General features: G+C 39.4%; 2 protein-coding genes, 1 long non-coding RNA gene and 1 other non-coding gene across 4 annotated transcripts; 2 read left to right on the top strand and 2 right to left on the bottom strand.

Moving 5' to 3' along the window:
• The first annotated feature begins 586 nt into the window (after window positions 1-586).
• LOC126409865 (uncharacterized) lies at window positions 587-4,838 on the top strand. The gene is made up of 2 exons (XR_007572703.1): window positions 587-919; window positions 4,037-4,838. It is a non-coding gene; the product is annotated as an uncharacterized LOC126409865 (long non-coding RNA).
• Window positions 1,499-1,585, top strand: LOC116251778 (small nucleolar RNA R38). Its single transcript, XR_004171835.1, has one exon. It is a non-coding gene; the product is annotated as a small nucleolar RNA R38 (small nucleolar RNA).
• Window positions 4,839-7,949: 3,111 nt separating the features above from the next.
• LOC116250819 (metalloendoproteinase 2-MMP-like) lies at window positions 7,950-9,346 on the bottom strand. The gene has a single exon (XM_031624763.2). The coding sequence runs from the start codon at window positions 9,103-9,105 to the stop codon at window positions 8,038-8,040; it is 1,068 nt and encodes a 355-aa protein (XP_031480623.1). The 5' UTR covers window positions 9,106-9,346; the 3' UTR covers window positions 7,950-8,037.
• A 3,603-nt stretch (window positions 9,347-12,949) lies between these two features.
• Window positions 12,950-14,064, bottom strand: LOC116251346 (metalloendoproteinase 5-MMP-like). Its single transcript, XM_031625552.2, has one exon. The coding sequence runs from the start codon at window positions 14,017-14,019 to the stop codon at window positions 13,093-13,095; it is 927 nt and encodes a 308-aa protein (XP_031481412.1). The 5' UTR covers window positions 14,020-14,064; the 3' UTR covers window positions 12,950-13,092.
• Window positions 14,065-22,963: the final 8,899 nt, after the last annotated feature.

Genomic DNA, 22,963 nt, shown 5'->3' with positions numbered 1-22,963 from the left:
GATCGAATGTTATTTCTTAAATCTAAATCTGATCCAATTTCGTAACCAGATAATAATGGTTTTCTCATATATATATCCGATTTTTTTTTTGAACGATTCGGTCGGAAGTTTATTCCAAATCAAGTATATTGACATCCTTACTTTTGACATGAAAGGCATCCAATATCAGGAAATGAGCAATGAATTTTCATGAGAGAAGATGAATTGTAGTTTCAAAATTTTGACAGGATTTGAAACATTATTTTTTTTTTAAATTTTATATAAGATAAATGTTTTTTTTAATTTACACGTAAGTTTAAAAAAAAAATTGAGGGGGAGCGAGGTCACCTGCCGGCCCCCTTTGGTTCTGCCCCTATGCAATGTTTAAATGGTCGACATTACATGCTGTCCTCAAGATCCAAACCGGATTGTTCCGACAATTCCAACTTTACATTATCCAAATCTGAATTTTAATCAAATAGATTCATACGGGAAAAGCTGAGTATCGATCAACAACTCATTGGATCAAATTTGAATCGGTGCATTTGGATATGTATAAGATACTGGATTTGAACTTGAACACGGGCACGTAACTCCAAATTAGGGTTTCAGTACCGCCTTTTATCATTCGAGGAAGGCCTTTCCCTTCTTCTTCTCCCTCTGCCTTGTCAAAGCCTTTGGGCCGAAGAAGGCCCTCATCTTCCTTCCTACTTCTTTCATCACGTCAGCAGTCTAAACCGTGAAGCTGCCGAAGACCCTTAAAGCATGTAGTGGCATACCGGTGGAGCTTCCGGTGGCGGTTCAGAGTCAGGAGAAAGCATCTTGGAGTTGCTCCCAGCAATGCTGCTTCTCACGACGTCATAAACCCTGTAGGGCAGTCAAATGCTGGTGGTTGATGCTAGATTTTGATTGTCTTTTAAGGCCTCTTTTTTGAGGACAGGTCGGCTACTTTTAACATCACTAATCATAACCTTAGCTTATTTATGTCCCTTTCTTGGCCTCGTCTCCCAGTCTCTTTCTCTTCCTCTTTCTATCTGTCGCCCTCTCTGTCTGTGTGTAAGGTGCACGCCCGCCTCACCTCACCTCACCTCACCTCGTCTCCATTCTTGGTGGTTTACCGACCCGCTATTTGCTTATCATTTTTCTTTTTTGTTAGTTTGATGCGAGGCAGATGATGGTATCTTCTAGAATATACCCGACGAACGTTGGGTATAATATAACGTGTTCGATCTAATAGGAAGATAGGATGTCTCTATCCTCTCCAATCTCCTTTTCCTCCCCTTTCTAGTGAAAACTGTTATTGCTTTTAGATTTTGCAAGTGCTTTTGCTTATTTCTGACAATTAGGAAGTGGGGCTTGATTTGCTTTCCAAAGTCCGGTTTTGGGAAGCGGATTCATGGGCTTTTCTTCCTTAATGTGATTAAATTATTTTTGTTGTTTTATTTGTTTCTCTTAGGTTCACATACTTTTATGATAAGTTTAGGTTTCTTTTTTTTTTTGGTGAGAACACTGCAAATCGGAGTGTGAATGATGAGAATATAAAAAAGAAACAGTTATCCCTGTCTGAGCTATATGCTTGCTGATCTTTTTTCTCTCTGACACTCTTGTATAGTTGATTTTCACTTGCATTGTTTGTAGATCTTTCTCATAGTTTCGGCATGGTGAAAGACCTAAAGAAGTGTTTTTGTTAACCACCAATTTGCTCAATTTGCTTATTTCCTAGGATTCAGTAAGAAACGAGGAAAAGTAGATGTTGGTAGCACAATGTCGTCTTTCTTTCTGGTTTATAAGATTCTCTGTATCCATGTTTTTGGGTGCATTCTAATAGAGCCAAGAACGCAGTTGGTGACTCTTGTTGCTTATATTATTTCTTAGAGCACTGCAGTTCTTTCTTTTGAAAACAATAAGTGTCGGGTTTAAAGGGCTTGGGTCATGTTGGAAGGGCTCTTAGGATATTGCCAGCGTTTCCTGAGAATTTTGTGAGAGAAATTTTAGTGTTTGAGTTTTAATTATGCGCATCAGTGCATGAGTGAGAACTAAGTTCTCATTATCTAAGTCTGTCTAGGTAAGGTTCCTCAAGAAACCAGTTTCAGGTTTCAGGATCCTTCCCTTGCCTAGTCTTCTTGGTTCTCCTTAATTTAATCTCACCTATTGTTGGTTCACACTTCCCCACCTTTTCTCCCTTTCTTTTGGCCAATGATGACATTTGAAAGTTTTGAAAATTTTGAGTATATACTTGGGGGCAACTTAGGTATTATGGCATTCCACCTGCGATGGTGGAATGTCATAGTCAACTGATGATAAATGGTCAGTTGATTATGACATTCCACCGTCGCAGGTGAAATGCCGTAATAAACAATTTGCTCTATATACTTCTGTAAGCTTCGAATCCTTTTCTAGGATTGTCTGAGGCCTATCCTGCTGTCTTTGCAGTGGCACTGTGGCTGTATTATGTTGGAGAAGAAGGCTTTAAGATTTATTGCAGAAAAAAAGGATTTATATTCCATTTTAATTTCATCCATGAATTTGACAACTACTGCAAACACATAATATTGAAAAATAGAGTCTAGGGAATTTTGTATCAGAAGACTGAGAACTATAATACTATTCCTCAACTCTAAAGCAACATTTTCTTTGGATTTTGAATTCGCTTTTTCTGCATGAAGAAACTTGCACGGTAGCAATGTTATCAATTTGAGACCCAAGGGCTGATAAAATGACGTTCAAATACAACTGATATTTTAGTAAGATAATGACGAAAACTATTTTGTATTTGAAGAAATTCCTAAAAACGATATTTTCTGCACCTCAATCCATTGCCACAATTATGAGAATCTGTGACATAGTTCTCTATATGTTGTTGATCTGGCCCTTTCTGTATATTGGCCAATATGGGGCTCTATGTGCCCATGGTTTAAGAAAATAAAGTAACAAACTAATATTTATCTTTTCAATTAGTTTTTCATGATTGATTCGGGCCATTCTGCTGGATACTGGCTGATGCTGAGAATCCTATGTGCTTGAACAAAATTCCGTTTGCAATGCCAAACGTAAATATTAAGTGTTCAGAAATAACCATCGATATCACAGATTCACAAGTGGTAAGCAAGCATATGAAAACTGTACTACGTATCTTTTCCTCTTAGGTTGTTATCTTCTTCACTTGTTATTAGAGCATTACTTGTGAACGTTTCTTTTTTGATATGCTGTGTCATCATAACTGAGGCTGACCCTCACATGGAGTTGTGCAATGGTTACCAAAAATAAGCATGGATTTAATGATGAGTCAATCACTGAACTTGATTTCTCCTCAAATAACTTGCTTTGGTTCACGACTGCAACCCACATGACTTTATCACAGCTTATTACACAATGTTTCTACTAGTTATAGTGTCCTAGAATGTGTAGATAAGACATTTGAGAGAAAATAGACTGCATTAAACCCCATCATAACTCTTCCTTCTTTACCATAAAAAAACGCAATGCCCAACAACCATTAGGCACATGCTCAAGATTTCATTGGCTACTTGTTCATCTTGTGCATAATCATCTACTTTTAGTTTAGGGTATACATTATTTCAGTTTCTTTGCTATGCTAAATACTTGCTGTGTTCTCGTTTGTCCCATCGGGTTGTGGAGCCTTTCTAGAGATATTTTTTCAGTTTCTTGTGATGTGCTGGATATAGCTCCATTCTCGCCTGTTCATTGTGTTCTTTAAGCCTTTCTTGAGAAACACATTGGAACATGTGATGCCCCTATTGGCCAAAAAGTTTGCTACTTGTTATACATGAAAAAAGATACATGATGGTGATCTGTTTTTTTCTGTTTTGACTTTTAGAAGCGAAAACCAAACAAGAATCTAGTGGTGACTCCACTGGTACAGGGTTAATTAACTTTAGTGTGATCCCCTCTACTTGTGCCCAAAGTATAGCATCATTAGAAATTTAGGGCAGTTGGCCTTAAAGCATACAAAATTCACCAACTATTTGAATAAACAAAAGCAGGTCTTCTTGGCTTACTGTTTCTCATTATTGTTGTTGTTTATCTTTCTCTTTAGGGTGGTCATATAGAGCAGGAAGGTTGCCAAGAAGAACAGAATGAGATCATGAACTGTTGGAACACACACATCAAAAGAAAGCTGTTGAGCCTGAGACAAGATTCACAGACCACTGGATGAACCGTGCTCTGGCTGTCTGAAGTCGTAACCCTTCCGGCTGCAGTTTCTGTTCCCTGCACGATTTGCAGGAGCATGGAGGATGCCAACATCCAGAAGAAGGCAGATTCTGCAGAAGAGTCGGGCAGCGGGGTCAGTTTGGAGGAGGAAGCCCACTCCAAGCAACCTTTTGATATGGGAGAGCCAGATTGATATGGTGGAAGTCGGTGAACTCTAAACTCAAGCATGTATTTCGATGACTAGGTAGCTCCAAAAAGCCCACCAGCTACTGTTATGCATCATCTTCCATGTTAGGCAACTGAGAAGCAGTCTTATTTGGAAAAATGAAAAGGAAACGATGAGATCATTTTTCGGGTAGAATGGTGTATTTATGTACCATTAATTTGGCCAATGATCTGGCAGCTGGGAACCAACAGTCTGAAATTCACCAAACCGGGGTTTATATTATGGATGAGAAACTGTAAGCACGCTGCAAGGATTTGGTTTTCTTGTTGCTGGAGCACGGCAGGTAGCTGAAGAAGGAAGTTTGAAACAAACCTTGACAATTACAAGTGATAAAACCAATCTTAATTCTTATTCCAACAGTGGAGTGGACAGCAGTGCAGTGTGCTTCAATATTCAACCATCAACACCATGTAAAACTTTCAAGACGGAGGGAACAAAAGGTTGCACTTGCGAAAAGCCACCATGTCATGTCAAATATATTTAGTTCTTTTGATACAAGAGTGAAAGTGTCCCAGGTGTACCATGTCTGTCGCTTCAGCTACAGGATCCCTATCGACAGGCAGAATCATATGGTTTTTATACTGATCATAACAACTTTTAAACAACATGCAAGAACAACACGGCATATAAAAACTGTTCGGATAGTAAGTCAAGCACGTGGTTGAACATGAATCAGAGACCTGTCCCGGCATTGACTCCTCCCCTGCCATTCCTTCACACCATCACCTGTTTCACATTAAACTTAAGAACTTGGGCTCTATCCCACCAGTATGCGGGATAGATGTCATAGTTCGTGTGCAGCTGAGATCCACATCACACGATAAGCGTGGCAGTGGGTCCATAATCAATGCTGGAATTATCTTATGCTAGAAATTAATGTGGTTGCAGAATTTCCATTTGATCTCCTGAATCGATGACTCTCCTCAATAGGCACAGGCCTTACGGGGATGATGAGAATCTCTCTCATATGTGTTATGCTCAATTTTTCAGCAATAGTGAGGCCATCACACATGGACTAATAAGGTTAAAAACAATCAACATGGCTATTGATGACATTTTTATCTACTTTCAGTACCTTTAATATAGCAATAATTGGAATATAAATGCCAATAAGATAATCCTTTACATAAAGTTACCATATCATTAATAAGGCCACTTACAGAATTATGGTTGAATGAAAAGTCCAACCACATGATCTGTGCCAACAATTCTAGATGAAAGAAGTGGTTGAGAAGTACTTAGGCAGATATTGTAACTTTCGTTGGAGATATGTCTGATCATTAACCAGTTTCTACTAGTGGATGACGTTGACAGTATGCTGCAAGTAGAGAGAGGTTAGATATTAATGGAATCCACGAGAAGATAACTGTGCCCAATTCAGATGATGTCACTAGTGCCCTAATTCTCTGAGTGAGGATTACGGCCGGTACTTTATTTCTTTCTTCTTGGAGCTTTACTAAGACTTTTACTTCATTAAAAATTACATTTAAAAAAAAAAAATCAACTTGGGTTGTTGACAAAGGCAGGTTAGATTGACGAAAGGATGGTTTTGATTCATATCTCAGAAAGGTTATACGAGTTTTCAACAGTATCAAAACTTGATTGTGTTCCCCGTTGATGCCAAGTGTTTTCTTCCAAAATCTACTTGCGATGAAAGAAAAGAAGAGAACTAATTATCGGCACGTTAGGGATCCAAATGGCACTTTTAAAACCAATAAGAAAGTTCACCGTGACGTAGGCGTTGAACATGGGATATCTAATTGTCCTTGTATACGAGAGAAGAGCATTACAGACCTCTAAAAATCTGAGGAAATTTCGCTAATCTTTATGATCGAAGGGTTTGGTAACGTCGGAATCAGCAAGTTAAAGGGACAGGGAATTCGAATTTCTCTACTGGGTGGGTGAGGCCAATATTGTTGTTTTTTCAAATTTTTAAAAGGCATTACCACTGCTGATGTTTGGGGTTCTCAACTGTGTGGCATCAGTGATGGTAGCAGGTGTCTTTCAAGGTATCACACCTCATCATTTCAGTTGCATAATACCCACGAAAATCAAACTAGATCTGTATAAGGGCGTCAGATCCCTGGTACAAATTGGTATTAGATCCAAAACCAGGGTCTTTTCTAGACTAAGCAAAAAGGGGCGGTTGAATTGGAGTTTGACTGCTTCCCTTTACTTACTGTGAGTCAAGTTTAAATTATTTATTTATTTAATCCATATCCGCCTTTTGTTCTGGTATGATTGCCAGGGAGCTACCTTCCCATTTTGCTCCGTCAGTAGTTGAAGACTTGTTGCAATTTTAGCAACTACAGAAGCCTGATGAAGATGATGATGCACGGTTGGTGAAAATCTAGATGCTCGCGTTTGGCCCTACCCTGAAAATGGAGTACATTTGCCCAGGATGATGAAGTCTTGTTTCGTGATAACGAAGAAACCTCAGTTTGAGAGAATTATTGGAGGAATTCTCAATTCTCAGTACAAGTAGTCCATTGACTCTGTGTTGTTCTTCTTGTGCGGCTTCTAGCCGTTCGAAATTATGAAATCAAAATGCGCTCATGTTCACTCTCAAGGTTCATATGATCAGCCATCAATACATATACAATTTTCAAAATTAAATCCAAATATGTGGTTAGATCCAAAATTTATGAATTTACGAGGTAAAAGAACAATGATCTAGAAGACCTGAAAACCAATCATTTTTTCTTTCAAAATTGACGGCTTTAACTTTCTGGCGTAAAAATCATAATATAGAAATTTCGAATTTCATGATTTTTTATCCTTGTTATGTTTTACGTTCTTATTCTTGTTATATGTATATATATGTTATGCGTCTAAGTGTATTCTCAGATCCATTAAAATAAGTTAAAACGTTGAGAGGCATACTTGAGGACTTAGACATATTTAAGAATTCTGTACAACTCCTTGAATTATGCTCCTATCTTTATCTTCCAGCTTCTTATCTTTTATTCGACGAATTTAATTGTATATAAGGATTGATGGGTAATACATGACAATACGAGAAGAAAAAATATACAAAAAAATTGTCATCTAAATTGCGTCTTATAGGCCCAAGACGGTCGACTTCTGAAACATCAACATATTTTTTTTAACCTACAAATTTTCTATCCATTCATATAGTAGAATTTGTGAAAACAACATAGCTTTTGAAAGCTGCCAGGCGCAAGAGGAACTTCTTGTTTGCAATACAGAAAATTGATGCTTCAATATGAAAACAGGAACTGACAGCCTACCATCCTCTCAGGAACATCTCACGAACATGTTGAATTGTTAAATTTTGCATTAAAATAATGGAGAATTCTCAGCCACCTGTGTGAAAGTCAAATGGAGAGATATATAGATCTCGAAAATCCGAAAATTTGAGGCCCCAAGTATTTTTCTTTATCTCCATAGAGAAGAACCAGTCAAACAAGGGAACCGGTGCATATTTCGAGCCGAGCCATTTTCTAAAAGTGTAAGAAAACTTTGAGAGAGTGTTTGCTTTTTTGTGCTGATGAGGTGAACTTTCTATATAAATAAACAAAAACATGTCCCCGAAATTGGTCCTAAGGACTGGGAAAAAGAATGCTATTTCCTTCACCTTTTCTATGCATATATACAACAACAACAACAGAAACAACTAAACAAATCAGTGTCCGCTTTTACAGAGGGAAGGAAAGGAAAATGATGGAAAGTATGATTGTAAAGCAGCTGAGGAGAGGACTCCAAAAGAGGGAAGAAGCATCGCTAGAACGTTCGCTCTGTTGGCTAGGAGTAGAGACGTTTCCACGGGGGTTTCCTCCATAGAGAAGCTGAATTCCTTGGACATCGTCTGAATGCAAATCCACCTTCTTCGTCCCCGTCAACAGGGTGGGGAACATGACGGACTCCCTAACCGAGGAATGACCCAGACCAAGCAGATGGCCGATCTCGTGGACCATCACCGACTCGAGATCGACCGTCCCCGCCGCCGACAGGCCGGCGACGTCGATCACCCAATTCTCGGCTGCGTCGAAGTGGAGGCGCCCATTCTCCGGGGAGAATGCGTGAGCGAGCGTCCCCAGCGGCCCATCGAACGGCTCCCCATCGCCGTGATCTCCTCGGAAGAACGCGATCCGCAAGTTGGCCGACGAGTAGTCGGAAACCTCCGAGAACTTGAGCGTCGTGGCTGCCTCCCACCTGGCAAATGATCGAACGATGATCGGCCGGAGCTGCTCTGCGGTGAAGGGCTGGTTCGACAGCGAGAACGCGTACGTCAGGCTCGCCTGCCGCGGCCAACTGGGCCTGCCCGGGAAGAAGGAGTAGTGGGCGACGGAGTGGCCGACGGCCGCAAGTCTCCGGCCGTATTTCATGGAAGAGGTGCCGTTGATAATGTCTCCGACGCCGCACCTGGGCTTGACCAGCTGCTGCAATGTTTCATTGTCCAATGACCCGGTGATGTTCAAATCGAAATTAGTCTGGTAAATTTGGAGGGCTTTCTCGAGATCGTCGTCGAACTCATCCGAGTCATCGCCGTTCGTAAGGTAACCAAATTGCTGGAAATACTTCTTTACGGCGTCGAGCCCCGTGACGTTCTCTCCCTTGTGGCAGCCGGACAAATTGAGGAAGCCTCTCCATGCCTGGTTGACATCTTCAAAGGGGAAATCAAAGCCACCGGAGACAAAGGTGCGGCCGGAGAAGCTCAAGAGAAGAACCAGCAGTAGACCTGAGATTGAAGAAGAAGTCCTCATTGGGGACTCCTTGAGAGATAGATACAGGGAAGAAAAATGTTTGGCATGGCTCAAGCACAAATGTATATATAAATGTGAGAAGCAGGCTTTTGTTGGTGAGGAAGTTTCCTTTCCTTCCTTCTCTCAGGGTGGCTGCCAAGAGACGTGAGGTTCTACTACTCCTCATGACTTCTCGGGGCTTCCCTCGTCAAAGTCAAAGGAACAAGAAGTTTTTTTTCTTTTTTCCATATGGATCACCAAATATTGGGCCACTTAATAAACAACCATTAGTGCTAATTGTTAAGGTCATCTACAGGCCTTCCCTGTGTATATACTCATTTTTGTATCTTGAAAAACAGTTGAACTTTTATATTTTCGATTTAATCTCTATCATTGATATGCTTAGAATTGATGGCTCAGATGATCCCCATGAAGTTTCAGGGTTTGTTAGCTGCTCGATTTCTTCTAATAAGATCCAAAACGTGTCTAGCTAAATCCAATTGCCAAACTTGGAACTAAGTGGGACTTGAAGTGGACCGCGTATCAAGCCCCTGTACGTTGCTTGGTTCAATCATTTGATCAGATAGCCAACTCAGTTGTGTACCTTTTCACAGAGATGCTAATGGATATGACTGAAATCTGATACCCAGCCGAGGATTGGATTTCAATCGAATTTGGATTCAATTTGAACAAATATCTAACCACATTCGGATATGGATTCAAATTCAATTTCAAATAGACAACATACATCTAATATGATCTTATTTTGAAAGTCAGTTTTTAACATATCATAATATGGGTCAGATTGGGTTGTTCATTCAAAAGTCAGATTTAGATGTAATCTAAACTTTTCTTTACTCATATTTCAAATCTAACTATGTGAGCAATAGATAAATCTACTATGGCAATTAAAGAGCACATTGGATTCAATTAGTTCGATCGATTGACGTCCTTATTTGATCATTCTTAACTTTAAATAATCATATTCCTTTTCCATACTTTCACAACTTTGTATGTATTTTCTGCCAAGAAAATTCTGGGCCAAATCACTGTAATCATCCCCCAATGAATCCCATCTACAGTCCCGTTCACTTATGTAGAAGAACATTTGATCTGAACTTGTCAACTAAAGATGGCGGCGTTTTCTTATTTCAAAAGCGTTTAGGTGAATGTCGTGCTTCCAGAACTCTAACTACTTTTCGTTGAATAGAAAACTGAACAATGTTCGGTAGAGCTCCCATTGTGGGAATCACATGTTCCATTTTTTTATTACAAAAAGAAGGCGGCTTCTGCTTTCAATGTGTGAGGACATGCTGACTTGATCCTCCCCATGATGATGAAATGGTGACCCCCCCTCGACTTTTCCCATTCCTTTATACGATAAAATTTCATTATGAGGAAAAACTCTTACTCATAACATGGAAAAGGAACCTATAATTTCTAAATTTCGAATACGAGTCTTTAATTTTTTCTTTAAACAATGCACCGGGGGTTTTACACTACAATAATCCATAATAGGCACTAAACTTCTTTAAATTGAACGACACATTTTAATTAATGCCCGATAAGACAAAATTTCATTATTGGCCCTAAATTTCGTGACACATTTCATCAAAGGTGCTTGCTTGGCAGCGTCAAAATTAGGTAACGGTCACATTACCGTCCAATGGAGGAGAAACTCAAACGGCCCAACGCTCATAACTGCGCAAAAGCGCGTGGGGAACAGCGCCCCTCATACCATACGGACCTTTTCTTCGTTTCATATCCATTCTAGTGTTATAGAAATCCGATACGTGAACCCGATCCATCAGAGGGACGAATCGGCCGACTCATCGATTCCAGTTAAATCTGCCAAAAAAATACTTAAAAATGCCATTTGCAAAAAAATATAAAAAACACTAAACATTAGGGAAAACTTGTCGATCAAATCGATTAGCTACCGGTTTGATGTGAATCGCCTGAGACCGATTCTGATGACACCGGTCCGAATGAAAATATTCTCGAAGCTCGTGCTTGAAAAGTTATTTGAAAGTTTCTTGTCTGTCCGTAGGAAACGGAACACTTTTGGACATCGCCACAATCTTCTTTCCTTGGACTTGTGCGAGAGACCAGTCGCTACTCGGAGCGCGGCCATCTGATTGACTGATCCTTTTGTGTGCGAAAGTTTTTATTTTCTTGCGTTCAAACATGACCTTGCAAATTCCTCAAGTTCTTTGTATATAATATCCAAATGATAGCATGTGAAAGCAGCTTTCCTTTCCAGATGTTTATCCTTCCTGCCCCCTTTGAACGGATCAATGGTTCCATCTTTTTCTCAATCAGTCCTCGACGTCTTCTGTCAAATCAAAGGCATCTTTATCCTAAACAAGCCTTTGCACCAATGTCCAGATTTTTTTGGGCATAAAAAATTATTCAAACATTAGGAGGTGCATTTGTTTATCTTGGATATGAGATCCAGAGTGATTTGAGATTATCTTAAATTGGAGGCTTTCAAACATGCGGTTCCAGGAATTAGCCTGCGGAACCTTATATTAACTTATCTTCTTCTAAATGGCGCTGCTCATTCTGAAAGCCATGTTCTTGATTGACTAGCACCACAAAAAAGGCTTCCGCCAATTCCAGTGGCTGTCCTTATGAAATTCGGTCTGCCTAAAACAAGGAAAGCCTCTTAAATGGGGATCAGACTCCACATTCCATCAAAAGGTACTTGAAAAGTAACAGTTTAACGGTAAATAATTCCTCCTACATAAGGCCAAATTAATGAGAAGACAACCTTGTTATAGTATACAGAAAGATTTCGTGAGGAAGGCCCACGCTTCCCAACATATGCTTTCCAGCCTCTAAAGATTGGTAAGAACTTTGAAGCTTCCTCATGGAAACATGTTGGGTGAAGCTTAAAGTACCTCACTGGGTCACGGATGTGAGATTTTTCAGGTAAATCCATCTTTTTTGTAGTGCTAGGAAGAGTTACCGTCGTTAAATGCAATTAGAGATGGTTACGTGCATGCTGTGCACGGTACACAACCTTTAAGAGAAAAACAACTATACCTCTGATTCATTTGCATTAAGCCTCTGACCCGCTTTTAAGGGTACGTAGCATGAACAATGCAATTGTGTACAAACCTATGCATATAACTAGGTTCGAAACATAGCTAGTGGATCATAACCAAGCAACTTGAACTTGATTTTTTCTTTACAAGACCTTCTCTTGCTTACGAATGTTAATCTATTTTTATGTATTGGATTGAATGTAAAAGGCAAGATCGTGAAGTTGATACATGTCCCAAAGATTATCGTTCTATATTTTTTGAACGTGAGTTCACACTTCAATAGTTAATTCCATCTACAGTTGACACACCAAGTAGCTTCTGAAATGACCTAGATCCACAACTACCATGTATTCGGCATCGGTGTGTTATGTAGCAGTGGTAGCTTCTCTTATGGTTCTCTATGATGTAGCATTCTCAACAAATTCTAACTAGAATCAAGATAGGCACTTACATAACATGAACAACTGAGTTAAGTCTCAGTCCAAGATCTGTTGTGCCCTTCAGACAGCGCAAAATCTTTTTTACTGGAGACCAATATTGAGTAGGCAAATGCACTAACTAATGTCAAGTTTGCATAGTGCAAAGCACCTACAATACGTCCATACAAATTGACATAGTCACACCCATTGCACCCAAGGTAATTCCACATAATCACCTTAATTTGTTATTCACAGTGCACCATCGAAGAAACCAACACAATGCACTAGAGCTTGTCCCATGAAAATAGAAAATCTGGTTGGAAAAACAGACACAGATTGTCAAGTACAATTTCATGAACATATGTGATCTTATTCAGCACCAAATTAACAAATATGGATCTTTCTTAATAATAATAATAAAAAAATATTCTTATTAAAACAAATAGAAAGAGTAGTAAACAATGATTTCATGAGCAAGGGTCAGCCCTCCCCAATGCATGCTCTCCAATCTTTAACTCTCAAGGCAACGACGAACTGTCTCATGGACCTTGAGCATACAGGGCCCGTATCCCCTGTATATCATCAGCGTCGAGATTCACTTTCCTTGTTCGTTGTGGAATTTTTGGGTACATGATCGCGTTTGGAACAGTAGAATGATCAAGACCCAGCAGATGGCCGATCTCGTGGACGGCAACGGACTCGAGATCGAAGGAGTTTATCGTTGACAAACCGGCAGCATCGATAGCCCAAGTCTCATCGGCATCAAAATGGCACATCCCCACCTCCGGCGCAAATGCATGTGCTAGCGTGCCCAGTTTTCCGGTAAATGCATTAGCCGCCCCATCCCCATGATTCCCTCGAGCAAATCTGATCTTTATATCCGCCGACTGCAAGTCCGTCGTCTCAACAAAGTTGAAGGACGAGACAGCCGACCACCTCGCAAATGCACTGCTAAAGACCGCTTGCAGCTGAGCCCTTTGAAATGCTTGGTTCTCGGTGGAGAAAGCATACGACAGTGTGTTTTTAGTCCATCGGGGACTGTTCTGGAAGAAGCTGAAGTGAGCCACAGAGTGGCCGATCTTGGCCACATACCGGCCGGAAGGGGAGGTGCCGTTAACGAGGTCCTTGACGCCACATCTCGGCTTGATAAGTTCCTGCACGGTCGGAGTGTCTAAGACTCCGGTGACGTTGAGATGGAAATTGTGTTGGTACAGACGAATCGCTTCCTCCAGATCATCATCGAATTCATTCGAGCAGTTGGCATGGTCGTGGAGGTAACCGAAATGCTGGAAGTATCTCTTCAAGGCATCCAGCCCACTGGTGTTTTGGCCTTTTTGGCAACCGGCGAGGCCATGGAACTCGTCCCACCATTGGCTTCCATGGCCATGGCCAAAAGCTTCGGTGGCAGAGAAACAAAGGGCTGCACACAGAAGAAGCAGTGCAGCAAAAGGAGGTGAAGGATGCATGATGGGTGTATGATCAGGCAACAATATGATTATTTGATCACAGGAATGATGGGGCTTGGTGATCAACGTGTAAGCGTAGTGGTGTACTTATATGCATCGCATCGCTTTACAGGAAAATTTCCTAGCACTTCCATCGATAATGACTGCATATTTCTTGTTCAAAGGTTTTGAAGGAACCCGAGTCTTCTTCCTTCCTTTTTCGACCGCGTCTCGAATTAATTAGTCATGAACAACTCTTTGTTGAAGATTACGAATTATATGTATATAAATATATAATAAAGGCAAGCTATAATCGTACACATCCTCTGTTGCTTGGTCATCGGATCGAGTTGCTTCAACAGCTTCGGTGTTGGAGTGCTTTTCTGGGCAAGGCCAGGTCAAGCTATATATGCGTCCAACGGCGTCCTCCCAAGTCATCTCTATCTCTCTCTCTGATATCTTCCACACACACACCAATCTTGACCTTTGGGAACGATAAGAAGAGGAAACTTTTTGTGCTACCATTTTGAAGGTAATTAGTTTATTCCACCATTGCTCATTGATTTGTAAAAGTGATCTCTCTATGGTTCACATATCTCCTCAGTTCTCAAGAACATGACGTTAAATTTCTGTGCCTGACCAACACCGCACATCATGCTGCTAATTTGAAGATACGTCTATCGGAAAGCGGACGAAATCAATCGACGAGGAACTGACGTACGTTCACGACTAGACCCAAAGGAGTTTGACGTAGCCTTCACAAAATCCATTGGAGGAAAAACGGGTGCATAGTGTTGTTTTTTAAATTTTTGGCACTTTTCTTAATGGAGCCTCCACTATTTGTCTAAGTATAATTCACGTTACCGTTCATGACATAATTTTCACCAGTTCACCTTTGTAACTTGGACAAATCTATTCTTACCATTAAGCTGGTTAAACAGAATCACTTTAAGCAATATTCGTATATGTAGGTACGCATGTAAGCTAATTCTAATCCAAGTGAATTTCTTTGAAGCCATGAATTGCATTAAAGCAAATGATCACATCGAGTGGCCACTTTAGTCTCTATTTCGACCCGTTTTACATCATATCCAAGTCGGACCCTTTATCTCGCCAGATTGATTAGGTAATTGACCTTAATTTTATCATATTCCATGTAATTAAGGAGCGATTAAGCAAGTATAAGTGAATCTGATCTTGATACATGCATGAGATTCTACTCCGAAATTCTTTGCTGTTCGATAAACTTCAAGATATCAACAACCTGAATCCAACTTGGAAACATATTGTTCTTGGTCCGTCTACCAATCTTGTTTTTGTGCATTCAAAATAACTATCTCCCTGCTGAATTAGCAGAGACAAACTGAACCATGAGCATCAAGTATTTCTGTTATTTTTTCCTCGTTAAATAGATGTATCTGCTCCACTGAAGTGCTCCTACTGATCTTTACAGTTGATACTCCAATTTATTATCATCATGATGCGCGCGTTGCCTGTAGTCGCCCTGGTAAAGTACAGTGGTGGGGAGAGAGAGAGAGTTCCTCTCTCGGAGAGAGAGAGAAAGTTTCTTCCTCTTGAAGAAGAAAGGGGACACTCTTGTACTAGGACGGGGTCTGTTGACAAGCCATGGGGTGCCAAAGAAAACGCAGCAACAATGAACTCGACAACTTACGTACGTTAATTGTGTATTAGTCTCAAGTCAATCTTCTGCCATGGCCGCTTGTTGACATTGACTTGTCTGGGTAGTGGTGGTCTAAAAACCTTTTGGTGCGATCCGTCTTCAAAATAATTCAGGACAATGGTAACTGAAAAACAGGAGAGCACAGAGCACTAACTGCTGAGGTGACTTCGGCTCAAATAAAAGTAAAAACAGTAAACAGTAAGATTTCAATGCAGACAGTGAATACAGCCATCTTAATTAATTCTTTTAAGCATGTGGTCCAAAACCAAGATAGGAAAAGTGATAATTAGTGCAACTATGGAGATAGATTCGAGAACTATTTGAGTGAGTCATAAGTACAACATAAATGGACAGAAAGAATGTAGCAATTTTGCCTGACACAAATTGAAGAGTATCTCAAGGTTTGACCTTTTCAACAGTGATTCAAGATCTTGTAGTCACCTGCCCACCAAGTATCACGTTCAACCTTCTACAGAGGGGAAAGAAAAAGAAACAAATGGCAATCACATAATTTGGGAAACCTACTTTCGTTGTTTTTTTATGGTCTACAGAATTTGTGAGGCTTGAGCAACTCATTCAGCATTGAAGGATCCGTGGTCGGAAGAAGGAGATCGGCTACATTCATTACCTTTTCCTCAATAACAAATTTCTCATGGGTTTTTGTTCTCTCCAAACTAGAAGACCAAGCAATTACCTATAAAAACAAAACGACGAGAACTCTATGTCTTGTGAACCTGCAGAATCTGCATATATGAGAAAGACAGAGATCGCATGCATTTTCGACCCTCAGCTTCAGCCATTTCTTCTAGCAGGGGAATAGAAAATTGTAGGATTTACTACTCTGTAAGGAACTATGAAATGGGGTCACTCCCTCTTCTTGGTTTGCCTTCCTAACTTGGAAAGAAGGGAAAACGACAGATTGAGTCGAAGCCTAAAGGAGGAGAGGAACCTTATCTTATCATTTACAAGTACTAAACGAGAAATTGGGTTTTATGCGTTGGGAATCGTTAAAATCCTTGTATGCTGCAGTGTTCAGATTGTACACAAAACTTTGGTTTTTATTATGGTAAATTGAGTTCTTTTGACTGTTTCTTGCTTGAATTATAGTTTAGAGGATTTGGGGTTCATCGTTCTTCTCCTAGAACCATTTATTTAATCTAACTTGCTTGTAGTTTATTTGCCTAAATTGTTCTGTACTTTTGATTTCATACCATAGTCAGTATTTACTTTGCACAGTTGCAGAAGCATAAAAATCCAATGTTCAGTCATCCAGTGTTTCATTTTGGTGGGTTTAAATGTATAATTTAGCCCCTTTTGTTGATTATTTTAAATTCCAGCAGCGGATCGGTTTCTTGATTAGTTTTCGGTTGTTTTCTTGCCGGTTTTATGTTAGATTAGCCACTTCTTTGATTATTGCATTGCTTTGGGTTCCTCTTATTGATTTAAATTTTGTTTTAGGGATAGCTATAATGATTTTATCATTTTCTTCTTTAATAGTTCCACTAGGTTTAAGTTTCTTTTCTTATTCTAAGGTTACTTTGTTATATCTCTTTAATCGTTTAAGTTGCTGTTCAGGTGTTTTAGATTTATATCAGTAACAAATCCAAAATATTTCAGATCCGGCTCGCTGGTAGAAATTACCCGGTCGGCAATCCTCTAGCTTGCTTTTTTTTTTTTCCAACCGATGAACCGAACCTCAATAAGTTTTAGTTTGTTTTTCATTTAGTCCGTCGGGTTCATTTTAGATTTTAAGTTACTTTACACAGTTATTTTTCTTTCTCTTTTTGATCAATTAACTCTCTAGCTAGTATAATCTTAGACAAACTAGACATTTGCCAACTCTACGGAAGTTTATGAAGTAGCTTATATTTGTAAGTAAAGTCTCATCTTCGCTTCTTGTCACTCATTATTCACAAAAATGGAGATGAATCTATCTGTAACACCGTTGAGCGACATACATATCCTGATCAAGTCCAAGGTCCCATTCCATGACATCGCTTCGTTCCAATTTTCTTTTCTTGAACTTGGATTTCCTTATCAGATATCAAATGGACTTTCAACGTACTTGCAACACTCGTCAAATTTTACCAGGACTTCAACCTTGTTCTTATAACCGAATTGAAATTTTAATAATCATTGAATGTCACAGCATTAATCTTCATCCTTGGCAGAGTATATTATTTCGGTTTAGTCTATGATCTTATGAACTGGATTGTAGAGTGTCAGATGCGGCTTAACTAAACTAGTTCAAGCTTTGTTCAGTGGTTTAGTCTAGAATTTTGCTTTGTTCACCGGTACTGGAGTCAAGAATTTTGGACTGAGACACTAGTGGTTTAGATGTTAATCCTGAAGGGGCACTCGTATATAAATGAGTCAAAAATTGATCTTTCGAATTTAGTTTGAAATAAATACCTTATGTCCAATATCTATTCATTTTGAAAGCCGGTTTGAACATATAATAATGTACTTCCGGTTCAATTATATATTTAAACTAAAAAATTGGACTAAATTGTGAAAACAAAAGCGATATACAGATCAAATATGGATTGCAAATGTAAATATCAAATTCAGATATGTTATATACTGTCTTTCATTCTGAAAGAGGTGTTTGTTGGTTTGGAATTTTGATTCAAGAATGAAAATTCTAGAATCATAATTACTCTTCAAATTGAAATGGAAGCAAAATTTCACGTTTCAGTTCCTTAATTTCAGAAACATAATACCCTATTTATTCAATAATTCTATTTTTTTAATGAGTATTTTGATTCTAAAATTCAATGATTGTAGATATATCAAACGCCCCCTTAATTGAATTTGAATTCAGATTTAAACCGGAAAATGTGAACATCCAATAAACTAGATATGTCCAAATGATAATTACCCTAATCAAATCCGATCTATGCACATTCTCCAAACAGCTTGGCCCGCTTATGCTTCTCAAATGCCTCGTGAAGCCAACTGGAAGCAGGGGCAGAGCTAGGATTTTGTTCTTGGGGGTGATGGGGGCGGGCAAAGGGTCTACATTTTTTATAAGCTTTGCAAGGGCCAACCTCACACTTTTGAAAAGTTTATTGTGTAAAATTTAGTTTCTCAAAACATGAGGGGGCCCTCGTTCTGCCCCTGCAAGCAAAGTAATCTGTAATAGTGCAAAGACCATTTCAATAGAAATCAGGATGCGTGTAGGTAGGTGATTGTTTATTTCCTTAGATAATGACTACATACCAAACTAAATCATCAATATTATTATTTCAGAAGTTGCCACAATCAAAACATATGCACTTGACAATCCTTTGATCTTCGTTAATTTTGTGGAAATAGGTTGTATTGGCACTAGGCCGTTCCTCAAGAATATTACAAACTTTCCCTCAAGTAATTGCACTACAGAGAGATTCTCAAGAATGATTTCATGATCATGTTTGATCTTATTCAGCACTAGATTAACATAAATGGATCATTTTCAATAATAATAAAAAAAAAAAGAAATTCTTCTGCAACAAATAGAAAGGGTAGAAACACTGATTTCATGAGCAAGGTTGATGCTCCCCTGTTCATGCTCTCCAATCTTAACTCTCAAGCAAATTAAACCGTCTCAAGGACCTTTGACCATACAGGGTCCGGATGACTTGGATATCATCAGCATCAAGATTCACTTTCGTTGTTTGTTGTGGGATTTCTGGCCACATCTTGGCGGTTGGAACAGTAGAATGTTCAAGACCCAGCAGATGGCCGGTCTCGCCAACAAACTCAAGATTGAAGGAGGATGGTGTCGACGAGCCGGCAGCATCGATAGCTCAAGTCTCCTCGGCTTCTAAATGGCACATCCCCGCCTCCGGCGCAAATGCATGTGCTCGTGTGCCAAGTCTGCCGTCCAATGCATTACCATCCCCCTTCCCCTGATCTTTATGTCCGCCGACTGCAAGTCCGTCGTCTCAACAAAGTTGAAAGACGAGACAGCCGACCACCTCGCAAATGCACTGCTAAATACCGCTTGCAGCTGAGCCCTTTCAAATGCTTGGTTCTCGGTGGAGAAAGCATATGACAATGTGTTTTTAGTCCATCGGGGACTGTTCTGGAAGAAGCTGAAGTGAGCCACAGAGTGGCCGAGCTTGGCCACAGACCGACCGGAAGAGGAGGTGGCGTTATTCAGCACCAAGTATCCCAGCCTTATCTAGGAAATTGTCTTCCCATGTCAACAGCATAACATTGAAAGGTGCTTTTCAAATGAAGAATGATGGAATATTTTCTCTCTAGAAGCAAACATTTTTTGTGATTTTTCAGATTAGGTCACGTCTACACGTCTTTTTTTTTTTTTTTTTTGATCAATAAAGGGAACGAATTTTTATGTCACTTTTGACTTAAATCATCAAATCCAGAAGCTTCCGCAAAAAGATTTCGTCTAGAAACCCTGGAGTAGGATAACATTGATCTTTTTCTCAAAATCTCCATCTCTCATCAATTTCTGCCGAGCGATTTTGGACCATTCATTTGAAAAAAATGACACACACTCAATCTCCAGAAGATGCGAGTATTTTTCTAACACCAGAATTGCTGATGATCAATATCATGTGTTGTTTTGAATTTGGATTTCCTTATCAGATGTTGTCCTGGTCATTATTTTGGCAGAAGCAAATGGAATTTCAAAAAATTCGTCAATTTTTTCCGGACTTGAACCTTGGATGTATTAACCGCATTGAAATTTGAATAACCATTGAATGGCACAATATTAATCTCAGTCCTTGGCACGGCATATTATTGCAGTTTAGTCTTTGATCTTATGAACTGGATTGTAGACTGACAGGCGCGGCTCAATTATTTCAAGCTTTGTTCAATAGCGTGGCCAAGTCAGAAATTTTTGCGTATAAGATATTAGTCACTTAGATTTCAAAGGCACTCACGTATAAATAAGACGAAAACTGATAAGGTACCAATATATATAATTAACATAATTTTTGTAGCTTGGTCTGCGCAATGGCCCACATGTAGCTCTAGCCACTGGCTTTTGTTAGTGAGTCAATTGTTTTGTTCCTTAGGTTCAAATAAATACCTTACATCCAATATTTATTCATTTTGAAAGAGAAATTTGGATTAAGTGTGAAAACAAATTAAAGTCATATGAAGAAGATGAAATATGGATTGCGGATGTAAACTTCAAATTCAGATATGGTACAGGGTGTTGTTTATTCATAACTAAATTCAAATTTGAAGTGGAATATGTGAACATCTAATAATTAAATCAGATATAACAAATTACCCTACTCAGATTCATTTCACTAGCAACTCGGCCTACTTTTCCTTGTACAATGAAGCTCCATCTGCGGTCAAATCCAACGATAGAGTTGTGAATTTTTTGTCGGAACGGTGAAATTATAGTTTCAAAATTTTAACAAACACCGAAATAAAAATTTCCAAATATTTTATATATATTACATTAAAATTTTTTAAATTTACATATAAAATTTTTAAAGCTTTTAAAATCTAAGATAGGTCTTAACCCTGGAACCCAACTTGCCAAGACTAAAGTTGCGTGTTCCGTGACAATTAGAGGGGGAAAAGAGATGGGAAATGGCTGCCCAAGTCATCGCTTCTGGAATAGTTTATTAGATCATTTACGAAGAAACGGAAGCCCACGCAAGGAAGGAACCTGAACCTGGTATCGCCGCCAACTGGAAGCGTGTCTGACCAATCGACTCCCAGTCACCACCGTCTCCTGTTTTTGAAGCTCAAGTCGCCTGTGACGAACCTTCTGGAGGATGCGATGCATGGGACTAGCTATTTATATACCAACTCCCTTTCCCAGACTTCATCTGAATTCTGGTCTCTACTACATCCGCCCTCTCTCTCTTTTATCTCTGTGATCATACATTCATACTTATTGTTGAGGAGCCTTTCTTGGTTGGGGTGGAAGAATTAGCGGGAGGCGATGGAGCGCAGGAACTCGTTTGGGATGACATGGGCAGATCAGTGGGACACCAGCGGTGATCAGCCAACATCCACGGCCGCTGCACAGGGGAAAGGCAAGTATGCCAAGATGGTGGGAGATGGGATGAAGAAGGTGAAGGAAGGGACTGCGGATGGGATGAAGAAGGTGAAGGAAGGGACTGCTTCTGGACTCAAGTGGATGAAAAACCTCTACGCCAAAACGACCCAGAAGCACTAGCTAGCACCTCTCTCCCCAAATATCTCATGTTTTTAGTCGATTCTTCTTTCATTTGTTTGCCAGATTTTGCTCATCTCCCCCCATTCGTTTGTTGGACATATTGTACTCTCACAGATTCTTTGTAATCTCTCCGGTTACTAAGTACTTAATTTGATATATAGGAAAGAAATTGTTTTAGTTAGAGAAAATTGATATCTAAAACCATGGCTTGGTGATGGTGATCTGCTGCTTTTTATTTTTGAATTTTTTTTTTTTTTGTAGATAGGAGCAATTTAGAACCGCATTAACTAATCACATCATCCTCAATCAATTGATGCAAATAACTAGGTGGATTAAGAATGGTTATTCTAAAAGATAAGCTCATGAAACAAGAAAATTCGCATATCTTTTCTATACGTATGACAATAAGATACACTCCCAATTAAATATTTTTTTTATTGGAGTTCACTTTTTTTTTATATAAATTCAAGTAGTGTCTTGCTGGGGACGGAACGGCGCTGGCGTGGATATTATCCGGTTGCAGTCAAAATTGGAGGGCCACGATTTGGATATGTGTTTTTTAAAGCGCTCAAGCACGCAAATGTTGGCTAAACGCGAAATTTAATGGAAATGGGTGAGGCCGGTTTGCCACAGTTCCCGAATTTATATATTGGGGGCTGGAAATGGTAGTGGCAAAAATATTTGTCTATAAAATGACATAAATGCCCCTCATGTTAAACCGTGGGAAAGGCTCCGCTCCATCTTCACACTTTTGGGATTTATTTAAATTAATGAAAATTTACACGGAAGCATTTGACCTTTGTGCCGAAAATAAATACGCTTATCATAAATAAGCCTTGTCTTTTTCAAGAAACTCACAAATAATCTCTTCATATTGAAAAATATTAAAACATAATGGTGCTTTATTATTTTAACCATCGATTCGATTTTATTTAAGAAAACAAAAAATTAAGAAAAGTCACCACCGTCCCACATGCTCTGCACCAATGAGATGCAAATGCATGGCATCTAAAGGAGTGTTTACGTGGCGTTCACGAAGCATTTGTTTGTAAATTACTTTGTGAACTCATCCGATATAATTGCGTAGATATATTTCTTGTAGTTTTCTGTTAGAAGCCATGTTTCAG

The sequence above is a fragment of the Nymphaea colorata genome, chromosome 3 (assembly GCF_008831285.2).
Source record: "Nymphaea colorata isolate Beijing-Zhang1983 chromosome 3, ASM883128v2, whole genome shotgun sequence".
Lineage (NCBI taxonomy): Eukaryota > Viridiplantae > Streptophyta > Magnoliopsida > Nymphaeales > Nymphaeaceae > Nymphaea > Nymphaea colorata.
This window is presented reverse-complemented; position numbering and strand designations above follow the sequence as displayed.